Genomic DNA, 20,991 nt, shown 5'->3' with positions numbered 1-20,991 from the left:
TTTCGTTAGGGATAGAGATTGGATGATTTTTACATGTGTATGTGTTATCTCTTGACAGTATAGATTACTGTTGCTCATGTACCGTTGATGATATATCTTCTCGTTGCTTTTCTTAGCAAACTGTCCTTCCAATGGAACATCACGTGATTTTAATCTAACAAGTTCTGTGACTCTTTCTTCGCCGCTGTTTCCTGCTACGTACCCAACGTAAGACTTCCACATTTTAGTTTTTTTTTACTGAATATGCTATGCAAGAGTTCTTTTTAATTGTTAATATTTGATGTTATGTTAACTTTAAAAGAATACTTATTGAGATTCCAGCAGAGAAAATTCACTTTACAAATATTTCTTTTGTTTCTGAACCTTATTTCATGTATTTTTAGATATTGTTTTAAAAAGTAAATGGCAATTTCAAAAAATGTGAATAGCATGAACAATTTTATTTATCTAAAACATAAATTTTGTTAGATACTATTAAATGGGAATCTAACTCTTTCTCAAACTCAAATTCCTAGCCTTTTATGTTGATTGTATATAAATGTCCTTGTGACATATTTAATAAAAAACATAAATCACGGTTGTTTTAAAAGGGTTAATTGAATTTAGATATCCATTATATATTTTAATTTTTTGTTCTCTTTTTCACAGGGAATACGTGTGTTCTTACACTTATACAAACCACAATGGAATAGTTAAGATGGAGTTCCTATTTTTAGACGTCGAGTCTAACGGGCCCAGCGGTTGTTATGATTATATTAAGATATATGACGGTAGGGAATAAAAGGACTTTTTCTATACATAAAAATTCAATTGCTCAACTTTAACAAACTTAACATACTGTTTTCCATCAATGAATCTATTTTTCTTCATTTGAACAAATTGTGGTTGTTAGGAGATACAACTAGCTCAACGCTAATCCAGCAGGTGTGTGGAACCACTGTTCCTGGCATAATTACATCAACCGGATCCTCATTGACCATTATGTTTTTTAGTGATGGTTTCAGTCCAAAAGTAGGATATTTAGCCAAAATTTTCCCTGAAAGTAAGTGCACATATGATAAGGTCAGAATCAATATCTATAGATACTTAAATATTTAATGAATATTTCCCCGTATGTTTGCTTAAGAAATATGCGACGTTCAATTGTCTTTAACACTCAACCTTGTTACGGTGCACGAGCACACGTATAAACGTCATCACGCTAAAGTGCATTATTCATTTTGTCTGAACGAGCTGGTGTGCTATAAGACAAATGACATTCAAGAACAAGACTCCCATGCTTAAAATCGAATAACAATCAAGATTTAAAGAGTCACTGACAATTTTTATCTCATGAAAATACCTAGTAATTTTCATCTCTTTATTCCTATGAGAAATAGAAATAATGTTCCCATTTGATTTTTTTAACAATATATTATCGTTCCTTTCAATACATTATAGATATCACAATTGAATTGTAATGCTAAAAGTTAAATGACATTTGCAAAGTGCAAAATAACGTCAGTTATAAATTATGCTCAGAAAATATGCTTTTATAAAAATTGTTTTCTTATATCACCTCAAAACACAGTAAAACTTTGTTACGATATGCATACAGTAATTATGATAAAGATGGATATTCAGTAACATTGATATATTATTTAATTTAATTTGAAAGAAGAATATGCAGGGTTCTCCACATCTTGGAATTTAACCCTCAAGGAGATTGAGAGTGTTCAAAGCAAGACAAAATTGCACCTTTGATCATTTCTATTTTCATTTGCCCTTAGATGAGTTTAAAATCAATAACAGCATTTTTTTGATTGCATTCCACAATTTTCATAAAAAATACTCTCAATATATATAGATAGATAGATAGATAGATAGATAGATAGATAGATAGATATATATATATATATATATATATATATATATATATATATATATATATATATATATATATATATATATATCCAAATCACAAAAGTCTTTTCTCAGTGTCCGGTAAAAATATAATAAAAGAAAAAAAGCAACACTAACTGCAAAACATAAGCGCTTTCATTGTTAAAAATCTTCAGACGTTTTACAGTCGTTAAAACTATGACATAGTTTTAACGACTGTAAAACGTCTGAAGATTTTTAACAATGAAAGCGCTTATGTTTTGCAGTTAGTGTTGCTTTTTTTCTTTTATTATATATATATATATATATATATATATATATATATATATATATATATATATATATATATATATATATATATATAAAAGCACTAAAAATAACCAACGACACGAACAAAACTTTAGATAAGGAGTGTTGTTGGTTTGCTAGTGCTTCTTTTATATATATATATATATATATATATATATATATAAATTTGTCAGTGTTATTTATTTCATCTGTTTATTAAAATTTTTATTTCAGATTTTTTAAAGAAGCATTTATGTTTTTTTAATGCGTTTTCAGACAAAATTGATGATCATCACGTTTCTTCTTAAGACCCTCATCATAGTTTCACATGTAATCGTGTCAAATCATTGCAATGATCAAACACCGTTAACTCGCCATAAAATGATAATACATTATTATTTACCGTATTAAACACCTGACATGAATGAAACTTACCTCAGCTTTTCATCTATGTTTAAAAAATCACGCATTATCTGAACTTCACAAGTTTCCGACGGCATTTTTTCCCTTCAATGTTTACGACATTTAACAGTTTGTGTTCACGAAACTGATGAAACTTAGTTACATCCCTTGTTTTCTTTCGGAGCCGAGAGAAACAGCTAGATCAAGTGTACTATAAAAGCAAGATTTGGCGGGTAGTTATATTCACCTTTAGAATACATTTGGAATATTAATTGTAAATGACCATGATTTACGCTTGACCCTTTGAATTCTGAAAGAATATCTGTTTTATACTGGCTGTTGTATAGCTGATTGGCTTTACTGCCGAACGACCATTTTCGGTTACCCCGTCCTCCTTATTAAGCACAAATGGTACATAAAGGTTTTAGTCCTGTTGTGTAAACACAATTACATGTTACTACGTAAGTTGTCACTAAAACACAAAATTTTTGAATTAAAGAACTATATATGATAAGAGTTAAATTCGGCCCCCATAATTCGCTATTTTTTAAGTGTTTCGGGTACTATAAAATGTTAACTAATTCTTTAGAAGAGTTGATATAAAATATATTTTTCATCTATTTATTTGATTTATTTGCACTCACTGGCAGTATATGACGTCAGAAGTGACGCCATTCTTATAATTCAATCAAAATCAGCCAAAAATTGACATTTTTCTTATCTATTTACGAATGGGAAATATAGAGCGCATGCTTGAACAAGGAAAATTTTTTTGTCATTTATTAGTCTTGGCTAGATACATGTCTGATTAAAATATTTTATTTGTTCAAGAATGCGCTCTATGTTTTCGGAAGGAAAAACTGCTTGAAAACAAGCTGTTTTACGCTAAAAATGCAAAATGGCGGTAAAAGGTTGTCTTTACAATATCGTATTTCTAAATTGTGGGCACTTGAACCAAAATGAATATTATGTAAACACATCACATATATATGTACTAAGAAAACAAAGAATGATAGTAAAATGATGATGTTCATTTTAGGGGGCCATTTTAGGCCCTTATCATATATAGTCCTTTGGGTCAGTAAAAGTAAAACTTTATGATAGTTTTCATTTATTTTTAATATTTCTTCAGAAAAATGTCTTGTTTATCAGGTTATAAATAAAAATGGTATATTTTACCTGTAACTTGTTTTGCGTATAATGCGTCATTTTTAGCCACAGATTTAAAACCTTGTTTTGCTTGGAAAATGCATTACATGTACAAACTGCAAATCATAAAATTTGTTTAAAGGTTGTGGAGATTCTGGTTAGGAAAATAACAAAAACTTAATTATGTTTTTTAATTACACTAGATCCCATACTATAATATTGAAGAAGAAAATCTTCATTCAAATTAAAAAGATATCTGACTAAGAACCCAATTTAATTACCATTTTTCAGCTTATAGAATAAAACAGTTAAACAATATCATCAACTAAAATTTCATATCATCAGTGATATTGCTGGGTGGTGTAATCTAAACATTATTATACAAATTTGATATGTGTGATATAAATCTTATTGATGGATAATTCAAGCCGTTCATCTTTTTGTCAGATTTAATCTCTGCTACCACTACATCTCCAGCTCAAACCACAAGTTGTAAGTACATACATGTATAACATATTTTAGTATATACAATGCACATTTCAAACATTTAGCAGGTCAACTGTAAAATTAGTATACTCTTACTACATTACTGGCACTGTACCAGTTATCGGCTAAAATTTAATGTTTTCTTTTCAAATTTTCTATTTTCTTGATATTTTTGGATAAAACTTGCCATTCTTTAAATAATGAACTCCTTATTTATCAATCTGTTAATTTATATCATTTTTTAGAACCGCAAACATCTTGTTTTGTGATTTTTATCAGGCCCCGAATTTGCCGAGTTTTTACGATCTACTGTACCAGTTATCGGCTTCGTGATCATAACATAGTAAAATCCCTGTACATGTTGATTTTATACTCTGCTAAATGAAATTTGAATTATGTCCCTTGTGGGGTCAGACTAAAGTAGTCGGCGTTTGATACATTATAAACAAAACTCATAAAATCATACGGTAATTCACCAAATCGTACATTATTCAATGCATAATTGTGCAATCAGGCGTTCAACTGCGCTACGAATCTCTCGGAAATTAATGAATTCCTTTTGTTTATACATGTTATATGTATTGATATTATATGTCAAATCAAAGAAGGGATATAATAACGTATCACAAAGAGGTAATATTCTATTTTTAACTTACATTGTATTACGTCATTTTCCCCACTGCTGAAAGTGCAAAGATGTAAAATCAGCCGTAAACAATGATCGTTTAAGCTCATGTATAAAACATATTCAAGAAAGTTTTCAAGCAAATTTACTTTTCTTTATTCGAAAAAGACGACTGAATTAAAAAATCTTGGATTGCCCCGTGCTATAAACCCGAACTCTCAGTTTAGCCGATAACTGGTCTTAGCCGATAACTGGTACAGTACCAGTATACTGAAAAAACCCAGTGTTACATTACAGTTTCATAAGATTGCATTTGATAATGCATTCAATATAAGTAAACATAACATATCATTCGTCATTCAATGGTTTTCCTTAATACATTCACTATTAATTGCTGTATAGCTTAAGTTCAAATGTCTAGCTAAATCATATTTAAAATTTTCAATGAATAATTAACCCTTCTTATTTTACAAGAAGATGTATTTGTGCAGAAGCTTATGAATATCAAACTACCGTACCATCCATTAAACAGTTCATTCGAATTTCTGATATCAAAGATTTTCAATCTGAAAGCATTGCATAAAAAATCACAGTAAATACTACCACAGGGTAGCTTATTTGTAAAAAGAAAATGGAAATGATTGTAGTTATGATTTTAAAAAATCAGTTTTTTCCACGAGTGGATTCAAAACCAAGTACAGATAATACACAAATTAGCTCATAATGCACTCATAGTAAGGTAGGACTTTGCAGACACCAAATACTTAGCACACAGCAATCCTATGTTTCACATCGTAGTCATGATGATGTGCTTGCAATCATAACATTTAAATGATTGTTATTCAGTAGGAGAATCCACAACAGTGTATATGAGTAACTCGTCGAGCGGTGAGTAGAACTTAATAAACAGACCTCATATATATTAATAGGGGGATTATACAACTGGTTTAATCATGTGATATCATGACTAATGCATCAATAATTATGTATGCTAGAAACATGGCATGGCCTGATATTATACATACAGGATTTTTCTCCTTTGTAATACACTGTAATACATGTAAGTTTATCATGATATATAATATACTCTAATTTGAAAGAAAAAATATGAATGAAAGAAAGTTTTAAAGGTTTGAATTAGTAAAGTAGCAAATTAAAAAAAGCAATGAAGAAGAACATTTTTCACATTTGTTTTATGTTTTATTGTATATGAAATTCATCTGCAAGAACACATAACCATATATTTCCTAATCAGTTTTACTGTGGTTTCATCAATTTCCGTTGTCGTGGATTTCGTTGTTATATTTGGCCACGAAGTTTAATATTCGTTGAAGTGCAATTTCTATTAACATTTTGTCCCTTTGACCCTTGGCTACGAATTTACGAATCCCCTAAACTGTGATTTTCACTTTATCCACAAATTAGTGACCACAAATATCAATGAAACCACAATATCAAGAAATAATTATTTTAAAACACATAGTAAAATTCAAATAACTTGTGGAATAAAATGTCACTGTGTTTATACATTCAATTAATGAGATAAAAAAAATCATGTTTGCCAAAACGAGCATATCTTATGGGGAAAGGGTTTTAAAACCTTGACAAACGTGCAACTGCAATGGAGGAACAATGTATTATAATTGTTTTGTGTACCTTTGGTTAATACAAATGCATACATGTAGCTTTACTTTTAACAAATTTTAAGACACTTCTTTTATCACAAAACAGTAACAGAAGCTCGTATGACTCTCATTAAAAGGACTCTTATTGTGTTAACATTTATCATGATTGTCAAACACCATGTTGTTATAATAATCAATGGTTTAAAATGTTCCGATTTAATTCGTCAGGTTATTGATAATCTATGCAAAAGTTATTCTCGAATAAAAGCTCTATGCTATTACGCTCAAATATGAATTGAGCGGATAAACAGTGATTTTGATTGGTTGATATAATAATCAGTATTAATTAAATTTAAGTTGAAGAATCGACAAAAACCTCTATATTCACATTTGTGAGTAGTTTGTCAAGTGGTGAGTTCAATTTTGTATACTTCTTACAATGCATGGAACGCATAGATATAATAACTACAAATGAGAAAAAGCAACTTCACTTTCATGAATATTATTTGAATAAACATTTTTAAACATTGTGTCATCGTATAAATATTAAAAATAATACATGTATCCATCTTTTATGATTTGCCTCATTTTTACCACACAATCTGTCTAAGCAACGTTGCGTTGCGCTAACAAAACGTCAGGTTGAACCAAGCATTTATGATAGCTCGACAGATACGCAAAGCTACGTACTTTCATATTATAAAATTGACCGTATTTTAGCGCCTATTGCAGGTATTAATCATACACAATGCCATTATGTTTTTGATGTACCAAAGTGTTTTCTTTTGTTTTGTGGTCTTAATGTAACTTACTCGGTTTTTGGGTCGTTGGATTTCATAATGATACTTCTCAAAAAATATTATGCAGATGTTTCAACCGGCAATATGAACATAAATTTCATGATTTGTTAGAACTGATATTTTTCTTTTGTTAAAATTGAATCGACATCAATAATTACCGTTCCTTCTAAAAGTAGCTTGTCACATGGTAAGTTCTAACAGCTATTAAAATTTTTTTCAATATACGACATCATCTAGCTTTGTCTTGGATTCACAATGACTTTTTTATGATGTTGAATCGATTTAGGTATTTTTGCTATACTTTAAGTAATAAACACCAATTTGAATGAAATTCATAATAAAATCCTATACAAAGGTTTCTTTCATGATAACTCTACTGATACATGTAAGCTATAAACGGATTATGTTAAAGAATGATAAAAACCCAGAATTTGAAGGTATCAACTGTACTGAAAAATATACATTCTTGTTTTAAAAGGGCTTTTTTTTGTTTTTCACTTAAGTTGAAACATCGACCTCATTTGAAGTTTCCGCTACATCAAGTAGTAAGTTAAAGCTCATGAAATTAGCATGTCATTTTAAGTGAAAATGTACACATTTCTAAATCCTGCACATGTATCTGATGCATGGGTGCATGGGTTTGAAAGAGTTTGAACTCGTCTGTGAATGCTTGTATCTTTTTTAATTATGCTAAGTAAACGTAAAATTCACATGTTGCAAAGCATGCGTTTTCTTAAAATTGTGTTTCTAGTGTCTAAAAAATTTTGACGTCAATCTCTTTATCAAGTGGCACACAAAAGTTTTAAACAATAGCATATTATCACACGCATGCCATCTCTATCATCAGCAATAACTTTCAATCCTAAGATAGGATTGTTTTTTGGTTTTTTTTTCATATTTTCCTCGCAATTTTCCCCGTAACAGTATCACAAAACACGATTCAATTTCAGGAATTTTGCATGTCTTTGAAAAGTGATACATGAATGTACATACATGCAGTAATTTTAATATTTTCTTCTGCTCGTGTTTTATTAACCATTACGCTCCGTCAATTATAAAAAGTATGATTTGAATTTTTGACTTTTCTCTATTCTGTTTGTAGTTTCACTCTTGAGTTAAGATAGGGTTTAAACATGTTTGTTAGGCTTATTTGTCAGTACGGCATCGTCCTTGCGCCAAATGATTTTGTTTAAAATATTTAAGTTCCCTGTAAAAATTATTTTCTAAAAAATCATTTCATTAAATGTAATAACTGGTCTTCTTCATTAACATCTCTAGTTTTATTTAATTTTAAGTAGAATCATCAACTTCATCACTAGTTACACAAGTACTTCTGTGACTAGTACATTAACAGGTGGGTTTCATTGATTTTCGGATGGTAAAGCTGCAGATTAAAAAGTCTTATACAATACCTGTAATTGGCATGAATATTGCATGGTGCCGAATCATTTGAAAAAAAAAATATGTCTCCCTAACGTTTTAACTGCATTAACAATAGGTAGGTTTCATTGTAAATCGAATTGCACGACTAGAGACTAAATAAACATAAAGTACACTTAACCAATATAATACATTGAACATTCATTGTATATCGAATTGCACGACTAGAGACGAAATATACATAAAGTACACTTAGCCAATATAATACATTGTACATGAATATTGCATGGTGCCAATTAATAACAATTGATAACAATTATACATGTCTAATTACGTTTTGACTGCATTTACAATAGATAAGTGTCATTGAATATCTAGCTGTATTGCTAAAGACGAAGTAAACTTAGCCAATGCATGCAATTAACAGGAGTATTGCATGGTGCCCAATTAGTTGCAAAAAAAATATGCCCCACTACCTTTTGGCTTCATATTCATCCTCCCACCACCTTTTGACACATTATATTCAAAAGGTGTTATTGTATCGTTATTATGCCCGTTGCAGGAATATCGTTTATTTGAAAATGCATTTATGTCCTTTTTAACCTAACCATCATATATCTAAACAAGTATTAAAATCTTGTTACTATCATTTTTCTATTTAGCATGTCGAACGTATTGCTTAGTATTTTTATTTTAGCAATAAATAGTTGTGTTTATACATAAAACTTTCAAAATAACAATATCATTAAGGTTAAAAATAATTATGTTTAGGTATACTATTTGATAGTTTAACAACTTTAAAACACCGATGACAAGAACAGGCAATGCATTTTTAAAAAGGTCTGTCACTTTCATATTAGAATACATAATATAAGAAACGAAAGAAAATGTCAGATAAACCGGTATTTTTTATCATCCTTTATCATTTGTTTTGATTTTAAGTTGAATCATCAACTTCACCACAAGTTACTAGTTCATCTGTGACTAGAACTCCAGCAGACTAAGAAGTCATATCCAACGCATGGAATTTTATACAATTATTTAATTATCGACCGTTGGCCTCGGGCAATAGATCATACTGAGCTGTTCCCTGCACCTCGGGTAAAAAAATACGGGTCTATTGGCTGCTCAAGCAATAAATAATTGTTTTATTACCTAATTCCGTTTTTAGTAATTTGTGTTCACAATTATAAGTTACATAAGGTTTTCATACCATTATGCATTCACGTCATTGTTAATCAGTAGCAAGATGACCTAAAAGATAAAATTTACGAGCAATAGTAAAGAAAATCATAATTAAGTTATCTTTTAATCTTGTAGCAATTTCACTTCTTCTAAAATACGTTGCCGGTCCAATAGATCGCAGTCTATTGACCGGCGGTCTGATAGATCGCAGTCTATTGACCGGTAGTTAAATAGATCACTTTCAAACCTGAATACACATACAAAATAGACGAAAATATTAAATTTGTAATAAAAGAAAAATATCCCTTTGATTAGGTAATAAACATAAATGTTGCATGGTGCCCAACCATTTACAAAAATATGTCTCACTACATTTTTGTTGCATTTACAAGGTTTCATTGCTTTTGAATTTGGACGGCTGCAGAAAAAGTATACTTATCCAGTGCATGCAATTAACATGAATATAGCACGGTGCCCAAACATTTGAAGAAATATGACACAATTTTTGCTTCATTTATTCCCCCACCACCATTCGACATATTATGTTTTAAAGTGTTGCTTTATCGTTATGATGTATATTGCAAGAATATATTTAATTTGAAAATGCATTGACGTCCTTTATAACAACCAAGTTTCAACTTTTTTTATAATCATGTGACTATTTTTTGCTTATAAGTGCGTTCAAAATAATTTTTAAGGATTATTTATTTTAGCAATGAATGATAGTGTACTAATATAAAAGTATTAATACATGAAACTATCAATATAACTGACATATACATCTTATACCTGAGGTTCAAAAGCAATAAATATTTACGTAAACTATGTTATTGACAAGAAAAGGCATTGCATTTTTTATGATAAGTTTTGTCATTTCCATTTATTATAGACACGTGTAAAAAACGAAAGAAAATCTCGTAATAAATGCTCTTTTTCATTAACCTATTCATTCTCTTTTGATTTAAAGTGGAATCATCAACTTCACCAAAAGTTACTAGTCCACTTGTGTCTAGCACATCAACAGGTAAAGCTGCAGACTAAGAAGTCTTATCCAATGCATGTAATCAACATAAATGTTGCATGGTACCCAACCATTTACAAAAAAATATGTCTCACTACCTTTTGACTGAATTATTAACAGGTAACCGTAAATTTCATTGTAAATTGAATTGCAGTGCTAAAAATGAGGTATACTTAACCAACTGACATGAGTATTGCACGGTGTCAAACCATTTGCAAGCAATGTCTCTCTATGTTTTGGCTTCATATTTAATCCCCGATCACCCCTCGACACATTATATTTAAAAAGTGTTACCGCATCGTTATTACATATGTATGTCTATTGCAAGAATATCTTTAATTTGAAACTGCATTAATGTCCCGTGAATGTGAAACATTACTGCAATATTTAAACTTATATTAAAATCCTGTTAATAGTTGTAAGTTTTGCTTTTTAGCACGTTGAACGTATTACGAATTACGGATTTCTTATTTTAGCAATGAATGATAGTACTAATACATGAATGTATAAAACAAACCATATAAATCATTCATTTAAGCTTTAAGAGCAATAAATGTTTAGGTAAACAACTTGATAGTTCAACAACATTTGAAACACCTATGACAATAAATGGCATTGTATTTCTAATATGTTTCCTACATATAAGAATGAATAAGAAACGAAAGAAAATGTCATAATAACTTGTATTTTTTATTATCCTTTTACCATTCGTTTTGATTTTAAGTTGAATCATCAACTTCACCACAAGTTGCTAGTACATCTGTGACTAGCACTTCAGCAGGTAAGGCTGCAGACTTGGTAGTCTTATCCAATACATGCAAATAACACGAATGTTGCATGGTGCCCAACCATTTACAAAAACATGTCTCACTACATTTTGGTTGCATTTACAACAGTGGGTTTCATTGCTTTTCGAATTTGAACGGCTTCAGAATAAGTATACTTATTTAAAGCATGCAATTAACATGAATATCGCACATATAGCGTACATCATTTTTGCTGCATTTATTACCCCGCCACCTTTCCAAACGTTTCCAAGTGTTACTGTATCGTAATTATGTTAATTGTAAAAAAATATCGTTAAACATACATTAATTTGTGTTAAATATTATAATTTTGTTATTTAGCTGGTTGAATGATTGACTTGGATTTTTTTTAATTTTTGCAATGAATGATATAGATGTTTTTAAAAAGAATTGATCTTATAAGTTTTTATATATATTTTCCATATTCATTGATTTTAAGTTGAATCATCAACCTCATTCCAAGCTACTAGTCCACCTGTGACTAGCACAACAACAGGTACGTTTCATTGATTTTCGAACTGTACGGCGAAAGACGAACTGCTATACTTATTCAGTGCATGCAATTAATATGAATATTGTATGGTGCCTACCTGTTTGTAAAAAAAAAATTCCCTCACTACGTTTCGGATGAATATACATTTTCCCATCCACCTTTCGGCACATTTTATTTAGAAAAGTGTAACCGTTCCAGTATCGTTTTCAAGTCCATTGCAAGGCTATCTTTAATTTGAAAATGCAGTGATGTCCTTTATAACATAACAAAATATTTAAACCTATGATAATTGTATTAACTATTATTTTTGTATTAAGCACGTTGAACGTATCACTTAAGATCTTTTATATTAGCAGTGGATAATAGCATTAATACATGAAGCTATCAAAATAACATATGCATCATTCATTTTAGGATCAGAAGCAATAAATGTTTACGTAAACTATTACAAATGATAGTAATATAAATAGTTTAACAACATTTGAAACATCGATGATGAGAAAAGGCATTGTATTTTAAGTAGAATCATCAACATCACAACACCAATTTACTACATCTATGATTAGCTCATCAACAGGTCTATTCATTGGTATTCGGATTATACGAATACAAACCGGATATATTTATTCATTGTAGACAATACACATAGATATTGCATGTTGTCAAATTGTATGCAAGAAATTTAATGGTTTTTTTTATTGCAGCTACATTAATATTATGCCTTTCCCAGACACTTACTATGTTAAAACATTAGGAACATTTTTTTAACATGTCATTTTTTCTACCGTTTGTCTATTAGTGCAATATCAAAAATCAGTCTTTAAAAGGTTTATAACACTTTTAATCAGTGAGTTTACTTCATTGACTTTTAGTCAAATATTTCCTCCTATACATCAATATATTAGGAATATTTTAAGCTTCCTCAGTGCGATTTTAAAATTCAAAATATTCCATTGTCTTGAGAAAAACTTAAAACGTTAACAATTATACTTCAGCAAAATTATATGTAACCATTGCATACAAAATAGCAAGCTAACACAGAAAACAATTTTTGAAGAAAGTTGGCTACATTTGAAAAGGCTGAAATGCCATTAAGTCACCTGTCCAAACGTATCAGTTGCTTAATTAGTACCTTTAAGTTGACTAGATGGCAGAACTGCATACTCTGAATGCTAGTTTAGGACAAAAAAATATCCTTTTTGAATGTTTAAGGCAAATCTTATGATGATTGTTTTACCGTTCAGCTTGTATTAAGAATTAGTCTTACAAGCAGCATTGATATTTATTTTCTATATTCATTGAATTAAAGTAGAATCAACAACTTCACCCCAAGCGACGAGTCCACCTGTGACTAGCACATCAACAGGTAGATTTCATTGGTTTTAAAACTGTACGACTGAAGACTAAGTATCTTACTTACTCAATGCATGCGATTAACACGAATATTGCATGGTGCCCAACTATTTGCGAAAATACAGAACCGATCCGACCGAACCTAACAGAAAGTAAACCACAACTAAACCCTGGATTTACTTGCTTTGTTAACTCTGGGTTTCTTCTGGGTTACATGTAACTAGAGTGGACCCAAATTAAAGCCAGAGTAAACCCATAGTAAACTCAGAGTGAACATAGAGAGTAAACCACAATCAGAAGTATACCTCTGAAGGCTGACGCTTCATGTGTATTTGGAATATGCAAGGGGCAGGAATTACAGCCAGTAAGATGGTAAGATTAAATACAGACTTGCTTCACACTTCAGTGCGTACATTTGACATAAAAATCAATTCTCGAGTAAACCCAAAGTAAACCCAGAGTAAATCCCGAATGGACCCAAATTTTCAAAAAAGTAAACCCAAAGTAGACCCAGAAAGTATACCCGGGATATACTTGGTTTTTGTTATTTAGTTGGATCTGATCGGTACTGTATGTTACTACGTGTTTGCTTCATTAAGTTCCCGCACCACCTTTAATATTTAAAAAGTGTTACCATATATTTATTATGTGCATTACGAGAATAACTTTAATTTGAAAATGTATTGTTGTCATTTTTAACATAAACATAATGTTATTATATAACTTGGAACCAAATATTGTGCAACTATCGTTATCAAATTTAGCACGTTAAGCGTTTTATCTTGGATTTAATATTTTAGCATGAAATGTGGTATTAATACATTAAGTTATCGAAATAAAGAATACTTCATTTACTTCAAGTTCAAATGCACTTATAAATAATTATTACGTAAACAGTTGAACAGTTAAACAACATTTGAAACGCCATTGACAAGAAAAGGCATTGTATTTCTAATAGGTTTTTCACTTCCGTGTTAGAATATATATGACACGAAAGCAATTGTCGTAATTACTGGTCTCTTTTATTAACTATCTATTCTATTTAATTTTAAGTAGAATCATCAACATCACACAAAATAACTACATCTATGATTAGCCCATCAACAGGTAAGTTCATTGATTTCCAGGGTATATACAGTACTTATTCATTGTGGACATTACACAGATATTGCATGTTGTTCTATAACAGGCAAGGATGTCACTGTGAATCGGTTATTGTTACAATTTACCTTCCCTATACACATGCTATATTAAACAAGTAGAAACATTATTATAAAATGTCTATTTTCTACATTTTGTTTATTCATGCAATATCAAAAATCATTCTTTATAAGGTATATAACACTATAAATCAGTTAGTTTGCTTCATTGACTTTTATTCGAATATTTCATCCTATACATTAATATATTAGACATATTCTAAGTTTCTTCAGTGTGATTAAAAACTATATTATCTTAAGAAAAAAATTATACTTTATTAAGATAACTTATGTAAAGACTGCATACAAAATAGCAAGCTAACACTGAAAACAAATTTTAAAGAAAGTTGGTTACTTTTGAAAAGGCTGGGCTATGCTATTTTTAGTCACCTTTCTAAACCTTTTTTTAAGTTAGTACCGTTTTAGTTGACTGGATGATATAACCACATCCTCTGAATGTTAGTTTAAGGCAAAAACTTCCTTTCTCGAGGTTTAAGGCAAATCTGATGATACATTTTTTACAATGCAGCTTTTTTAAGACTTGGTCTAAGAAGCAATTATAGTAAAACAGGTGAGTTTCATTGATTTTCGAGAGGTCGAGAGGCATGTCCACCTTTCCCATGTTTTCAGTAAACAGATATTGCTTGTTGTCCTATCAACTGAATAGTTATGACTTTCTATGTTTTGGCTGCGCCTACTCCATCCCGTATCACTTTGCGGATCATACAATGTAAAAGTTGTCAAATGTAGCCATTTTCCTTCTTTGTGTTTGACAACCAAGCAGGTTGTAGCTTAAATTAGAAAGTAATTCGTTATAGATTCTCAGCAATTAATGCAAATGAAACATCAGCATTGAATTTTTTATTTAAAAGCAGTGTAAGGAGTTTGTTTAATTTGTAATGGTTGCTTTCAAAGAACATGTACATGGTTTATTAACATTTGTAGTTGACGAAAACAAAACAAAAAGAATACAGGCAAGCATTGTATACCTTCATTAGATACAGAATAACATGAATATGGTCAAATGAATGATTCATCATGTCACCAACAGAAAAAAAAAAGGCTGGATGGTCAGCAAATGTCAATGATAATAAAATCATAATATATTAATTAAGTAATAAATTCTATAATTTAGCTTTGAAATTTGAATACTTTCTGTATATTTATAAAACATTTTCCTTTGAAAAAGAGTTACATAGTTTACGTTAGTCTATAAGGACATGATCTCATCTAAGAATTCTTATCTTCAAAATAAAGAGTTTACTGCATTTTGTATTTTGCATATGTGATTTTAAATAAGATAGATTATTTGCATTACATGAAAATAGGGCAACCATGACCATAGTAATGAAGGGAAAGGACTGTTTAAGCATTTTAAAAATATTCTTAATTGTTTATCAATATCAAATTCATTTATTTTCATTGCTTATTCCGACAATTTCCAGGAGCTAGAATTTGTAAATAATTTTGTGTTTATTATCAAATGTAATTTCTTTATTTTATACATTTTAAGTCAGACATGAATAAAAGTAACACAAAAGAAAAAAACATATTCATGAAAATACACGTATGTAAATATTGAGAACATTATAAGATATATAAAAGTTAAAGATATGAAATCAGTATCATCATTTATACGTTATCATGCATTTCGTATTGTCAATATTATTATCAAACCTTCAGAGTTTATATATGTATATACATTGACTTCAAATATGTCGATTAGTTGCATCTATCGATTTTACGTCAACTATGATTAACACACCAAAAGGTGTGGGAACCCATATTTCCACAAAACCAAAGATTCCAACAACTTAAGGGGTTTTTTTTTATACTGATATTACAAGAAGGCATTAGAATATTTTGCAACTAACATTGATTAGTTTTTGTGAGACTTATTTTCTTTTAACAAAAATTAAACTTTGCAGAACCTGAAAAAACATCAATATTACCTTCTACTTTTGATAAAGGTTCAGTAAATGTGTTTGTTTATACAACATAGAATATAGATAAGCTGCAAATATATGCACCCTAAGTAACTCCAAAAGATAAATATTCATGCTGATTTAAATCAGCTTGATAATGTAGCTTTTATTTTATTATAAATTGCTAACTCAAAAACTTGTTAGCAATTTTTAATTTAAAAACAAAGCTACATTATCAAGCTGATTGTTTATTTTGTCTTTCTTCAATATTTTATCAATATTTTTTTTTAGAAATAAGAAGTTTTTTTTCTTCAACAATGGCCATTTCTTTTCTTAATCTAGAGTTATGTACTTTAAGTTACAAAGGAATCTAGCCTAGCATGATTTCCCTTGACATATGCTTGTATATAGATATTGAACGGAATCTTAAAATCTGAAAGTTCATTAAGGCTGTCATTTATTTAAGATAATTCATTTAATCGTTAAATTTATAACATGCGTGCAGTGTACATTTGATACAAATAATATACTGCATGTCCTTAAAATCCTAACTTGTATTGCATGCAGTATTTACTTTTAACAACATTTTCTATTTTTGAAAGCAAAACTCAGAATAACACAGAATCCATTACTACTGATGACTATCATGTACAAGATTCAGCATTGTCAACATTCCAAGATGACATGTTAAAAATGAAAGAACAAATACAAAATCTAGAAAAGATGATTGCTGAAATGAATAGATGTTCCTCAACTGGTTACCAACAGAGGCCCAAGTCAACTCCAAGCCAGAACACTATTTGTTACAACTGTAAGAATGTTGGACATTTTGCGCGTGACTGCCCAACCAAAATCCAACAGTACTACAGAAATCCTTCCCACATGTCCAGATCTCAGCCAAACATTCAGCCTGGAACGGTATCTCAGCAACCTGGAAATTTAAACTTCAGGGGATCGTAACTGTAGGTCAAGAGACGATCCAAGGACAAGCTCCAAAAGAAGACCTACCTGAAAAGAAAAGAAATGACATTTGTAAAGATACATATACTTATGATGTTAAAAGAAATTTTGAAACCTGTCCTGGAATTTATGTCAAAGGCAAAATAGATGACTGGAGCTTCAAGAAGTATTATATCAAATAAAGTCTATAAACAAATGAAGAATAGACCTGAACTTGAACATACTACTGGTGTTTTAAATGCTTGCGGTATGAATTTGAATTCCTTCGGCGAAGCAGAATTTACTCTGACCTTTGGAGATCTTGTTATACGCCAGAACATTATTGTAGCTAATATAGATGACGAATGTCTTTTGGGGGTGGATGTCTTACAAAAAAACAAGGTGTCGCTGCAGATATCATCCTTAGTCAAGGAATTTTGAAATTACAAGGGGTAGATATACCCTGCATTCAAATAGAGTCCAATAATAAATGTAGAAGAGTTACTGCTGCAGATGACTATACTATTCCGCCTTATAGTGAAAAAATCATACAGGCCTTTGTTGAGAGAGAGGATGTCATCTCTGAACCTACAGAGTTTATTATAGAACCGAATGAAAATTTCAGTTCTAGATATGAGTTATTGATGGCAAGTACTTTAGTGGATACAGCCAAGAGTACATCAATACCTATACGAATACTTAACCCAACTTGCGACGAGAAACAAATTAGACCTTGGAATAGCTGATGAATTTCTTTATGAAACTGTTTTTGATGATGATTGTCAGAATGACACACCTCCCATATCAATCAGATGTTCTGCTGAAAAAGAGAGTACAAAAAACATTAAAATACCTGAACATTTAGTGCAAATGTATGAGAATTCATTAAAGGACAACAATTTTGACCAGACTTCTCAGAAATTGCTTCTTGACTTGCTATTAGAATATCAAGATGCATTTTCAAAGAATGATCTAGACCTTGGTTTAACTCATGTGAGTGAGCATATCATAGATACTGGTGAGGCAAAACCTATAAAACTTCCTCCAAGACGAGTCCCCATTGCATATGCTGAAGCAGAATTACAGACTATCAATGATATGGAAAAACAAGGAATAATTAGAAAATCTAATTCTCCTTGGGCATCCCCACTTAACTTGGTACTCAAGAAAAATGGTAAAATCCGACCATGTGTAGACTACAGAAGGGTCAATGATGTGACGATAAATGATGCTTTTCCTCTACCAAGAATACAGGACTGTTTAGATGCAGTATCTGGTGCGACAATATTTTCTACATTTGACCTTACATCTGGTTACCACCAAGTTCCTGTCCGAGAGTCTGATATACCAAAAACTGCTTTTATTACAAATTGTGGGAATTTCTTACTATGCCCATGGGAATGAAGGGGAGTGCACAAACTTTTCAACGTACCCTGCAAATGATTGTAAATGGCCTACAATGGCAGACCTGCCTAATTTATCTTGATGATATCATTGTATTTGGGTCCAATTTTCAAGAACATTTGAAAAGAGTTAAGGAAGTACTGGAAAGAATTAGAAAAGCTGGCCTAAAGCTGAAACCTAACAAATGCCAATTATTTCAAAAGGAAGTCTCTTTCCTGGGACATGTTATTAACAAAAATGGTATTACACCAAACCCTGACAACATTGCGAAGATCATAGATTGGCCTATTCCTAAAACTCCGACCGAAGTGAGACAGATTATCGGCATGGCTTCATACTACAGCAAATTCATAAAAGATTTTGCCAGTATTGTAAGGCCTTTAGTAAATTTGACAAAGAAAGACATCACCTTTAATTGGACTACAGATTGTCAAGATGCATTTCAAAAAATTAAAGAGCTACTAACAGGACCAGAAATTATGAGCTTTCCTATAATGGAAGGGGAATTTGTACTAGATACTGACGCCAGCAACTATAGTATTGGCGCTGTTTTAAGCCAAGTGCAGGATGGTCAAGAAAAAGTAATAGCTTATGCTAGCAGCGCATTAAACAAAGCTGAAATAAATTACTGTGTCACAGACAAAGAGTTACTGGCAGTACGATATTTTGTAGAGTATTTCCGACAATACCTTTTAGGAAGAAGATTTAAAATTCGAACTGATCATCAGGCATTAGTTTGGTTATTTAAAATAAAGGAACCCAAGGGCAAAATTGCAAGGTGGATTGAAATACTCTCGTCCTATGACTTTTCTATAGAATACCGCCCAGGAAATAAGCACGGAAATGCGGATGCATTATCTCGATGTCCTAATCCTAAAGATTGTCAATGTTCCAATTTTGATAACCTAGAACCATTAAAGTGTGGACCATGTAAAAAATGTACTAAGCGTATGGAAGAAACTCCAGAGAGAAAACGATGGCCAGAAAACAAAAATGCCGTAGAAATACGTGCAGTCACCAGAAATCAACTAAAAGCGGAAGCAACTACTTGGAATAATATTTATATACCCGTCAATATGGAACAGATACAAAAAGATGACCCGGATCTGAAAATTCTTCATGAAGCTAAAAGAGAGCAGAAGAAGCCTGATTTTCATCAAATACAGACTTTAAGTCCTGCTACTAGACATTATCTTTGTATATGGGGTTCTATTGTACTAGAAGATGGTATATTAAAAAAGAGAAACTTATCTAAAGATGGTTCTTCTAAGAGTCTACAAATACTTTTACCAAGAGTTTTAAAAGATGATGTTTTACACCAAATGCATGATTCTGTCATTTCTGGTCACCTTGGTTATAAGAAAACCACTGCAAAAGTACGCAGAAAATTCTATTGGTTTGAAATGAGACAAGATATTAAAATATGGGTCTCTAAATGCCAAATTTGTCAAATGAATAAGCCTCCTGTTAAGCCACCCAAGGCACCGTTGGGAGATATGAGAGTGGGCGCCCCATTAGATAGAGTAGCCACAGATATTTTGGGACCATTACCAAGAACACCTCGAGGAAATAAATACATTCTAGTAGTTATGGACTACTTCACCAAATGGGTTGAAATTTTAGCAGTACCTGACCAAACTGCCATTACCTGTGCAGATAAAATTTTAAATGAGTTTATTTGCTCGTTTCGGATGTCCCTTGAGTTTACATAGCGACCAAGGCAGAAATTTTGAGAGTCAAATATTTAAAGAACTTTGTCAACTTTTAGAAATTAAAAAGACAAGAACAACCCCTAGAAATCCCAAAGCCAATGGGATGGTAGAAAGGTTTAACAGAACACTAGTAAGCATGATTAAATCCTATATCAAAGGGAAACAGACCGATTGGGACCTCAATTTGGGATGCTTAGCTATGGCCTATAGATGTACGCCGCAGGAGTCTACAAATTTTTCCCCAAATTTTATAATGTTAGGTAGAGAATTAAAACTACCTCTGGAGATTTTATTTTGTCCAAGGGAAGATGATGATAA

General features: G+C 31.0%; 1 protein-coding gene across 43 annotated transcripts in view; it reads left to right on the top strand.

Annotated features, from left to right (window-relative positions):
* The window catches only part of LOC105333487 (neuropilin-2), a 39,231-nt gene that overhangs the window by 12,940 nt on the left and 5,300 nt on the right, over positions 1–20,991 (top strand). For 4 of the 43 annotated variants that reach the window (XM_034468146.2, XM_034468243.2, XM_066084565.1 and 1 more), the window contains 13 exons: positions 117–207; positions 649–770; positions 893–1,042; positions 1,658–1,720; positions 4,168–4,212; positions 5,678–5,719; positions 6,814–6,867; positions 7,760–7,801; positions 10,789–10,845; positions 11,567–11,623; positions 12,088–12,144; positions 13,451–13,507; positions 14,548–14,601. In XM_034468146.2, coding sequence (XP_034324037.1) covers positions 117–207; positions 649–770; positions 893–1,042; positions 1,658–1,720; positions 4,168–4,212; positions 5,678–5,719; positions 6,814–6,867; positions 7,760–7,801; positions 10,789–10,845; positions 11,567–11,623; positions 12,088–12,144; positions 13,451–13,507; positions 14,548–14,601 — 891 coding nt within the window. Of the gene's footprint in view, positions 1–116; positions 208–648; positions 771–892; positions 1,043–1,657; positions 1,721–4,167; positions 4,213–5,677; positions 5,720–6,813; positions 6,868–7,759; positions 7,802–10,788; positions 10,846–11,566; positions 11,624–12,087; positions 12,145–13,450; positions 13,508–14,547; positions 14,602–15,222; positions 16,239–20,991 lie in introns of those variants that run through there. The other 39 variants (XM_066084575.1, XM_066084574.1, XM_066084564.1 and 36 more) reach the window with 39 other exon arrangements.

The sequence above is a fragment of the Magallana gigas genome, chromosome 5 (assembly GCF_963853765.1).
Source record: "Magallana gigas chromosome 5, xbMagGiga1.1, whole genome shotgun sequence".
Taxonomy (NCBI): domain Eukaryota; kingdom Metazoa; phylum Mollusca; class Bivalvia; order Ostreida; family Ostreidae; genus Magallana; species Magallana gigas.
The sequence above is the reverse complement of the archived record's forward strand: the minus strand, read 5'-3'. Positions and strand labels throughout refer to the sequence as shown.